At 35.8% G+C, this 10,795-nt stretch overlaps 1 protein-coding gene across 1 annotated transcript; it reads right to left on the bottom strand.

Moving 5' to 3' along the window:
- Positions 1-2: 2 nt before the first annotated feature.
- Positions 3-9,199, bottom strand: gps1 (G protein pathway suppressor 1; the record flags this gene model as incomplete). The annotated part of the gene is made up of 14 exons (XM_008329193.2): positions 9,044-9,199; positions 8,063-8,155; positions 7,506-7,687; positions 7,048-7,209; positions 6,755-6,890; positions 4,943-5,020; positions 4,061-4,121; positions 3,587-3,672; positions 2,894-2,988; positions 2,463-2,568; positions 2,297-2,377; positions 1,959-2,096; positions 739-873; positions 3-26 (listed from the first exon to the last, which is right to left on the bottom strand). Coding segments are annotated over exons 1-14 (1,410 nt in total), but the record flags the coding sequence as incomplete, so codon positions are not given.
- Positions 9,200-10,795: the final 1,596 nt, after the last annotated feature.

Raw genomic sequence — 10,795 nt, 5'->3', positions numbered from 1 at the left:
CCCTGGCTTCCCTCTCTTGGTGGAGACTAGAAGGAAATGGAAGATTTCATGTATATAAATGAATGAACAGTGACTACAGCTCAATGTACAAATGTTTTTATTTTAAATTTAGACATAGAATTTAGACTACACCCTATATCCTAGAGCCATCCATCTATTTCTTCAAGAAGGTTTCTATGGCAACAGTCATATTACCACCATTTAACAAAATCTACATCTTTCATCTCTGATCAAATCTTATCAAATCTATACTGTAAAAAACAAAAATATATATTTCAATCGAATTCAAACCAAGCCATTGAGTGATAATAAACACTGCCCAGACCATAAAACTGTCAAAATATAGTACTTTTTGTACTGATTCAGAAGTAAATCAATTCACTGGTTTTTAAATGTCCTTCTGCCAACAACAACATTCTGTCAATTTCAGACAAAATTTGAGTGGGTACAGAGGTCAACATGTATTTATAGGGTCTCTGGAGGACACACGTGTCAAACTCTGGCCCACGGTGTAATTAAATTGGCCCGTAAAATTATATTAAATGTACCAGTATATATTTATCTATATATTTCTGTCTAACATTATTATTTGATGTTTATTTTTTTTTTGTTTTGTTCATCACTTTATGGTGTGGGGAGAGTCACCCTCGATGGCTTTGGGGACTGCCAGTAGGGCACGCAAGCTAATACCAATAACTTGTCAAACTGCAAAGAAGAAAAAAAAAAATTTTTTTTTACTTTGACATGGATCTGGTTGCGCAGCACAGCGGCTCGCAGAATCATGGCTTTGGCTCGTCTTTGGAACTCCTTTCCCATGTGAAGTGACTTCTCAAATGTGGTGCTTCTTTGATCCACCACCTCGGCATAGAGGATCTAAAGATCAGAAGAAGTCAGGGAATTAATTCGTTATATCTATCTTCCGTAATCATTTGTTTACAAAAACAAAACTGAAACTTTGTACGCATGGTGTCATGGTGAGTTTATTAACATGTAGTTTTAGGATAGGTTTGTTGCTATCGTTCTACTTTACTTAGTTTACATAGTTTAAGCTAACGCTAACAATGAAATCAGCGCAATTTCGAACTTTTAACAAAAAAGCTATTCGAATGGAGTTCATCTCTACATTTGTATAACCGGGGTTTTTAATTGGCTTTTTTTTTTCTTTTGAAGGAGCATAGCTAATATTATGGTATAAAGCGAAAGTTGTTATTGTTATTTTACTATATAAACAAAAAAAATATTTTTATGTAAAAAAAAAAAAAAAAGATTTGGTGACTCAATATACAATATATATTTTCTGGACTATAAGTCTCTCCAGAGTATATCGCGCAAGCCAAAAAAAAAGAAGCATAATAAAGAACAAAAAACATATACAGTATAAGAAGGTCTGGAGTATAAGTCGCACCAGCCAGGTGGAGTGCCCTCTAGCGGCTGTCAGTGTTAAACTAACTAACATGTACATTTTCAGTGCTACAAGAGTAGCAGATACTGGTAGACAAGCCTAGAGTGCCCTCTAGCGGCTGTCAATGTAAAAATAGCAAACATGTGAAATTATATATTTTAATATATATAAGTCGCACCTGAGTATACGTTGCAAACCCAGCCAAAGGATGGAGAAAAAAAAAAAAAGTGCGGACAGTGCTTACAGTCTGGAAAATACAGTATTCACTTGTAATTGACAGAGACACATTTCTGTTTCCAAATATTTTGATTGTTTAAATTTTACCCATGTTATATACACGTTATAGTAATTTACTATGCTTTACTACTACTACTATAGTATGAGGCTGCGTCGTTACTAAATAATGGTTAAATTTCACGTTACGTTTTAAGCAAAAGCTGTGAATGTGTCGACTTGGAGAATGAGGCAGCGGACGGACAGAAAGTCAACAGTCCTATCTGAAAGGAGTATCAGCACAATATGAAAAATGTAAAAAAAAAACCTGTGCGTCACTTACCTTACTGTGAGAATCGATCCGTGCATTGATAAGTCCCTCGAGTATGAGCTGGGTTAGTTCGTCTTCCAGAGCCGCTACGGTGGTATTGAAGGCTTGAGCCATTTTAGTCATGTCTGCCGAGACATAGGGACTAAAGTACTAAACACAAGCATCCCAACACACGCACACACACACACACCAAAAAAATAAATAAATAAATCAAGATTTGCATAAAAATATTAGCTTGCCAATATTAATAAACGAAAGGAAATGATGCTTTTGTTGAAGTTAGAGGAAAACCAGTTACCAAATAATTTATTAGAATTTCAAACTGTTGTGACTGTTGTCGTAGGTTCTACCTGAATTAGGGCTCTGTTTCTGATCTGGCAGTAAAGTGTCCTCACATGCGGGGCCAGGAACATGTCGAGCAGTAGGTTGTCCTGCAAATAGACACGACAATCGGTCAGCTGGCTGCAAACACATCTGAAGTCACATCTCAACATGCTTTCAACCATGTGCTCAAACCTTCATTTCATCAAGCAACTTCAGACAGGACGCATACTTGGACTCGTAGAATTTGAAGATGATGTCACGAATCTGGGGTTCCAACTCTAGAAATAACTTGAAGGAGCTGAGGGCAAACAAGATGAGAAGGATACGCATCTGCATGTTGTGTTTGCACTGACATCCCTATGGACCGGGGGCTGTCAAACATAAGGCCTGTGGGCCAAAAACCGGCCGGCCAAGGTGTGCATTTCAGGCCGCCTGACGAATTTTGAAATACACAAACTTATACTTTGTTTCATTACATATTAATAAATATAAAAAATATCGAATATACTTGTACTTCTTTGCCTGAAAACAAAGGTAAAAAACATGGACCTATTGTTATTTATGTTAATTATTTTATGATTGTACTGTTTGACACCCCTGCTTTAGACAAACCACATTCTTACCTGCTTGAGATGACATTACGCTGGAGCTCCTGTCGATCAAATGTGGCCAAAGCGCACAGGCCCCCATACACAGCAACATTGTTGGATGAGAGAAGCTGTGCACATGCGCAAACACACACACACATACACACAAATACAGTTTTAAATTGACTTATATTTAGTGCAGCCACCCTTTGCCTTAAAAACGACCACATTTTCCGGACTAGAATTATTATTTTTTTTCCCGCATTGTTTTTCATTTTTTGGGGCTAGGCTTGGGACTTATACTCAGGTGTGACTTACATATTAAAATAGACAATTTCAAATGTTTCTTATTTTCACACTGACAGCCGCTAGAGGGCACTCTAGACTTGTGTAGCAGTATCTGCTACTACTGAAAATTTACACGTGTTATTTTCACTGACAGCCGCTAGAGGGCACTCTAGGCTCGTTATTTTCACACCAACACATAGTGTTAGTACGGTTCACAGTTAACCTTTTTTTTTTTTTTTTTTTTTTAAACATATGGTTTGTTTTGAACATTTGCACAAACTGTATCTCAGGTTCAAAGCTCTCAAATATTTTTCTCTTTGTTGTTTTTTGTTGTTGGCCATGTCCGAAGCATGGGTGTGGTGTGAAGGCAAAGGATGGGTAGGTGCATCAAAAGTATTTTTGCAAATGTGTTTAAATTGCGATAACCGCATACTGATTCACCTCGGGACAGTCACAGTGGTCGAACGACGCCTGAAGGAAGCACTTGGCAGCTGGTTTGTATTTTCGGGAGGCCAACTCTGCGAGCCCTTTAATGCAAACGAACAGAATTAGGCTGAAAATATTTGAGACAACGTTCATGACTAAAATATTTTCTATTGCTATAAATATATATTCGAAGCAGTAGAGGGCAACTAGACTAGTCTTGGTTTCTTGAAGATGCTTCAGAACCTCGCCCAAAAGGCTTCTTCAATTCGTACTGATCGGTATTTAGCCTCGTAAGGCTAGTAGCCTTACACATAACCCCCCCTGCCCCCATACTTTAACCCTGGTGATCACAAAATTATTGCTAAATAATTTATTGCAAAAAACCAAAAGAGTCCGATTGCCTTACCTATATAGTCAAACATAATTAATAGTAGTAATTAGTATACAGACCAGCTTTTAGCTAGCTGAGCAAACGTAATGTTGCCTTACCTGCAGCGCAGCGCAATTTAGTGAGAACTGCTTGATTCTGACTGTCTCGTTCGCCTCTTTGCTATAAAACAACAACAGGGAAAAAAATTTTTTTTAAAGAAATTTAAAAACGTAATTTTTCTGTTACAAGTCTGATTTTTTTTTTTTAATAAACCGTAGCCTTCCATATTTATGCTTGGTTTGTGTTCGCTTGAGTTTTTCTTTGGATCACAACAGAGAATGGGGTCATTTCATTGGGTCATCCTGAGTAAAGTTTTAAGGCACAATAAAACTTAGTCAGAAGCCCAAATTGTGTCTAAGAGCAAAAAACTTTAACAGGGGTTTTGAGCCCCCCCCCCCCAACAGGTCAACAGAGATACTGCAGGGGAGTAAAAACAAAATGGTTGAATAAACAAGTAATCCGATTTTTTTATGCCCCTGTTTGATATCATAAATAATATAATAAGTCATAATATGAATAATCAACATTCCTAAAATCAAAATTCCTTTTTGTAATCACTGTTACAGAAGGCCAAAAGACAGCAGGTAGATTTTAATATTTCACACCAGTTTTTTTTTTTTTTGTGATCTGTGTCATTCTGCGTGTGCATTCAAACGTTTAAAAATGTAAACATAATTTTAATAATTTTTATAGGCTTTAGGCTTTCATTATGACAGCCTAAGTTAAAAATCCAAAAATATTTTAAAAGCACGTATGCATGAACATAATGCAGTTAACAGATGTTGAGGTGCCGATAAATATTAAAAAAAAAAAAAAAAAAAAAAAAAAAAACCGATGCGTTTCCCTTAGATTTCTTGCTGATAAAATTAAAAATTCATTCACAGTAGCCACAGTGCTCCTTGTCCAAAGACCTGCATACACACAAATATGAAGATACTAACCTCTGCAATCTCTGGTGTGGATTCGGCTTTGTTGACATAGCTAAGGACGTGGGACCAGTTTTGGAGGTAAACGCTAACCTGTTGACCAAGAGGAGAGGGGATCAGTTTGGTAAAGAGGAAGTCCATCCTTTCCATGTTTGGCTAAAACCTGCTGTTGTACACCATTATAATTCCATTTTTTTTTTTTTACTTCAAGATATTCTGCAAACGTTGTAACTTGTAGTATGGTTGGTTTCATACCATTTTTTTTTTTTTTTGGGTGGTGTTTTTTTTTTTTTTTTTATAAAATAGAATTCCATCGATCATTTTTAGTGTTACAGCATATCAAGGACTCTACGTTTATTTACTAAGGATTCTACCTACTCCCTGTAATGTCACACTTATTTATGTGCACAGACAAAGTTCACACGATGTCCTCTAGATATCGCCATCTTAATATATATCTAGCCGGGGGAAAACACGCAGCCCAAAGACGCGCCGAGATGGAGCGTTTCGTGGGGGTTAAGTTGAACTTTTAAATTAATGTGGAGGAGAGAATAAAAGTTGCGTTTGCTGTTGCTCTAACCTTTAACGTGTGAAGGGCACTTCTGTAATAAACATCTTATATCCCGTGGACGATCACTAATCACCTTAATGTTGGCCTTGTTTATCGTGGATAATAAATAATGGACAAAAGAAATTCTCTCCTAGACCAGCCATAAAATGCATACTTAGCACCACCTACAGGCCAGTAAAGGGGAGTTGACAAATAATAACTTTGTCCTTGGTGTTTTAAAAAAAATATGGCAAATTTCTCCCTTCCAGTTTAAAGGTCAATTAATGCTTACTTTCACTGTTGAGCTTTGTTTAACCATTTGTTTACAGGGTTTTCACATCTTAATGGTGCCCTTGTTACTATTAATTAATTATTATTTTATGTATGATTATTCTTAAGAAATGCAGCACCAACTGTCTGATTCTTGATAAATTCATAAAAAGCCATACACATAGCTGTGAAAAATATAAACCAGAGCAAAATTTAAAAGCTACGGTACACTGTTGCTGGGATGAGATACTTACCATAAATGGTGACCATATATATTATACTGAGCAGTGAGTGGGCATGAAAACTGGGCTTTAGCTTGATGATTGGAAGAAGTGTTTAAGATTTATTTACAATATTTTTTTATTGACAGCAGTTTGTCAGTCCTATGTGCAGTTTGTGAGAGAGGTCTAAAGACTGACTTCAGTCTGCTCTGTGCTGTTAGCTTGTTATATATATATATTTATTAATATATGTGTATATATACACACACATATGTATGTATATATATACATATATGTGTATATATATATATACACACATACACATATATACACATACATATATACATATATATATACATACATATACATACATATACATATACATATACATATATACATATACATATATATACATATATATGGTGACCATATATATACACCATATTGTGCTGCAAAAACCCCTACATCAGGGGTGTCAAACTCAGTCCCCCTTAAAGGGCCAGTTGTAACTGTAAGACTGTATAGCTGTAACTACTCCTTAACATAATAATACATGTTTTTGCAATGGATTATTATTATTATTATTATTTATTATAGCATTTTATTTTTTTAATTTATCAGGTGAAGAAACTCACCAGCAAGGACCTTAAAGGGTATAGAAAATGATGTATTCCTCAAGTTGAGAAATAGTTTATAGTAAGAATTCTTAGAGTCTAATAAAAACAGATATACCTGTAGTTTGTGATACGAAAAAAAAAAAAGTAAAAAAAATAAATTCAGCAGTACCTTGATGACATTCAGACACATGTTAATGACATGCTTGGCGCTCGTGCAATAATCTCTGGCTCGAGAATAACATTTGAGGGCGTTGCTGAGGTCACCACAGTCGAGGTAATGGTCACCCAAGTCATCATGGCCTCTCCTGGTTGATAAGAACGAGAGATAGGAAATTGAAGATGTCAGTTGTTTCGCTGGCCATAGTGTGATATCAAACCAACACAAAGGAGTCAGGCTAAAATATATATATATATATATAAAAAAGAAATTGTAAACGAGCAACACAAATTCCACAATAATACCTGATGCTTTCTTTAATAGAGTTGCCCTTGTAGTTCTTAAGATCTGTGTCGAGTTTCTCCAGCTTTAGCAAAGCCTTCTTTCTGGTGGACTCGGCCCATGCTGAGTCCAGGGGAGGAGGAATTATGCCACCTTCAGGCACTGTATCGGGCACACCTTGTTCCCTAAGACAGAAAAAAAACAAAAAAAAAAAACAATTTATATTAGGGAATAATAACCGTTGTATTTCAACATGAAAAAAAAAACATTACTATTTGAGATGTACTGCCCAAAGGCAAGCCGAGTTTGGGAACCACTGACATAGATAATGTTACCTCTTTTAAATGTTTAGAAGCATTATGGGTATCCATTCCATCCGTTAATCAATGGCAGAGCAAAAGCAACATACATAAGCTCTGTAAAAAGCGTTACCAACCGGCAAACCTGCAAAGATTAGCCGGGAATTACTGGTCCACCATACCTTATGGCCTCCGTTAGTTTGCGATGGATTTCTTCGTAAGTGTCAACATTGAAGGTCCTCTGGACAAAAGTAAGGGCCATTTTTAAGGCTTCCACTCGGAGCTGAGGGCAGTGCTCAGCAATGAACTGAAGCCTCTCTATGCGCATCAGTCCACTGTAGCTGGTTGCATACTGCTCCAGGTCCTGCACGACAAAAAGGAAGGAAAGAAGATGTCTGATGAAACTGTCCGACCAATATGATATCTGAAAGAATCATTATCGGGTTTATCCTCTGATAATAAAAACGCAATGTCAAATATACTGGAATCACTCGTGGAGTCCTTGAGACGTTTACCGCAGTTTTGGGGGATAACAGCTGCATATATCGGTATTGGTTGATATCCGAATCGTAACTTAAGTGTTTAGATCTCAAAAGATGTTTTATCTCAAACCTTAAGTTCATTTACGTGAGATAATACAAATGACAGTTGTTGTTGTTTTTTTAGATTATTATTAATAAACATTGTGTTGGGATACATATGGTTGTGCAACATAAATAAGAAAGTGACAGTAGTGTACCAGTGTTGGGTTCTCCACAATATAGTTTGTGTCCGGAGCATTCTGCTGGTCTTCCTGTGGGTCTGCATCAATCTGCATAGGTTCGACAGATCCCTGAAAAAAAAAAAAAAAAAAAGACATATAAAACGTGATTTTATGGATGTTACAATTTATGGAACAGCATTGCCGTTCCCAATTATTAAATATATATTCTTTCCTTAGCAGATTAGTTCCCTAATATAGACTATGATAAATACCTCAGAATATAAAATCAGAAAACCGAGCTGATATAAAGTATTTTTTTAGTTGTAGTTTAAGGAAATATTTAAATATTAATGTTTGTTAACACCAAGTATATCAAAATATATCGACAACAAATATCAATAAAAATGTATCAAGTAATATTTACAGTAAATGCAAATGCTAATCTTTTCCAATTCCTTTAATCACGCACTTGAATAACATATCTATAAATTATAATTACGCCTTAATTTCCATTTTTATTTTGCATGTGGGGTCATGAACCGCGCTGTTTAGAATGCGCACAACTCCCTGGTTTGACTAAGCTGTCAATATTTATTCTACGTAAATCGCCTGTCGACTTGGTAAAAACTACATGTATCACATTGTCTTGGAATTCTTTAATTTGTTGACATGAAACAGGGCTCGTTATTTAGGCTTCCGGTCTATATACACGTGATTTTGACATTAGTTAAAGCGTTTACTATTCCAAAATTTTATTTTATTATTAAGATTTCTAATGATTTTAACAATAAATTCATACCACGAGCCATCAACTGTCACTTATTAATACGACATTTGCATGACTCAACACTATAAAAACCAGAATGCTCCACAATCAAAACATAAGTTGTCACTGCCTTAGCTTGGTAAGCTAGCAAGCTATCGCTAGCTGTTGTTGATCGGCTGGTTCCAATCCTAAATATTCCCCACAAACGCTGCTGTTGTAACCAATATAATGCAGTATCTGATGTGACTCACTTGAAAGTTGAAAACTTGTACGGGTAAAGGCATCTTTCGGTCCTCGTTTTACATGTACACACGCCTGTAACCTGAAAACGTTGCAAGGAGAAAGACGTTTCTGCAGTTATGGTTCCTGCCAGTGTTGCCAGATCTCGCATGAGAAACAAGCACCCAGGACAACAAAACAAGACCAAAAAAAAAAGCGACTCATTTAATTAAGTTATACACATTAGTACATTTTTCAGGCATGTACTGTTAATTAATTTTTTTTCAAAACACTGTTATTTTACAATTTTGTTTCAAGTTCTTTGAATTGAAAGTGAACCTAAACCAGTTCGTTAAACGTTATTTAAGAAACTTCTTATCAGTGACTTACACATTTTAATAATGTATATTTACAAACGTATTCCCTTTTTATATGATTTTCACAAAAGTGAAGTGACATATATAATTCAGTTTTTTAGGCATTTTAGCAGACGTTCAATACATAGGTGTTTGTTTGCATGCTTTAGGATTTTATTTTAAAAACATTTAAGAACAATTCTTGATTTTTTTACCTCATGTATGTTTTGTTTTATAGATGGCAAATGCTGCGATTGGACAAACATACATTAATTAGAAACAGGACAAACAAGAGTAAGCCAACGCTGGCCAATAAAGGCAAAACGTTTCGCTATTTTCAACTGAATTCATATGGAAACAATCCCTTAATAGGCGGACATGGCAACTACTGTGTCTCGGTTAACTGCTTCGTCTTCCGGTGGCATTCATGAAGGTTTGCAAACATCGTTTGAGTACAATACCGCCACCCATTGGTATGGCGTGTTATTAGTAATGAAGCTATATTAGGCGCAAAACGAATTCTGTCGGGGCCGTACTGGGTTTTCAGTAACTTGAAGTACTTTAAACTCTTGAGAGATATGCTTAATTCTTTATTCCTATTGTGATACTCCTATAGTGATAGAGGATATTATGTAAACGTTGTGTGTAATTAGTAGTGATAGAGGATATTATGTAAACGTTATGTTTTGTGTTTATTTGAGCTCTTTAAGCTAACAGAACTCGAACTTGCACTGTAATTGGATAACAAGCAACAGCAACAACAGACTGATAATTTTCACGAATATAAAATTAGAAAATAATCACAAAGAAAACAGGAGTAATAGAACATACTACATACTTAACAGCACTTACATGTCAATTACATTCACTGTTTTGTGTGTATTGTTTTTATTGTTTATTTTGCATATATTTATATATACATGTACACTTGCATGCATATATGTGTGTGTGTGTTTATGAAAAAGTCGGATTTACATGTAGTAGATTATAGTTCTAACCCAAACTATTAACTATTAACTATTAACTATTAAACTATTAATATTATTAATATACTTCTGCCTTTTCCCTGCAATACCCACATTTCCCCAATAGAGGACGTAGAAAATGATAAAAAAAAACCTTTTAGCATTTTAGCCTTTATGCATGACTTTTACATGTCATTTTTCTTAACTCACACCAACACTCGCCAGTTCAATTTTAGGACAACTGTGGCCCGCGGCTCAAAAAGTTTGCCCACGCCTGGGCTAACCAAAAAAAATAGACGAGGGTAAGATGGAGGCTTCATGTTTGCAACCACACAGTTATAACCATTTCTGGTGAAAAACCTTGACCAAGAAGTCAATACTCAGAAACAGAGCCAGCTCCAAATGGGACGGGCAGAAACACACCAGCGAGAGCCTGCTGAAACACAACAAGGTTCGCACTGCT

The sequence above is a fragment of the Cynoglossus semilaevis genome, chromosome 17 (assembly GCF_000523025.1).
Source record: "Cynoglossus semilaevis isolate Cse_v1.0 chromosome 17, Cse_v1.0, whole genome shotgun sequence".
Taxonomy (NCBI): Eukaryota; Metazoa; Chordata; class Actinopteri; order Pleuronectiformes; family Cynoglossidae; genus Cynoglossus; species Cynoglossus semilaevis.
The sequence above is the reverse complement of the archived record's forward strand: the minus strand, read 5'-3'. Positions and strand labels throughout refer to the sequence as shown.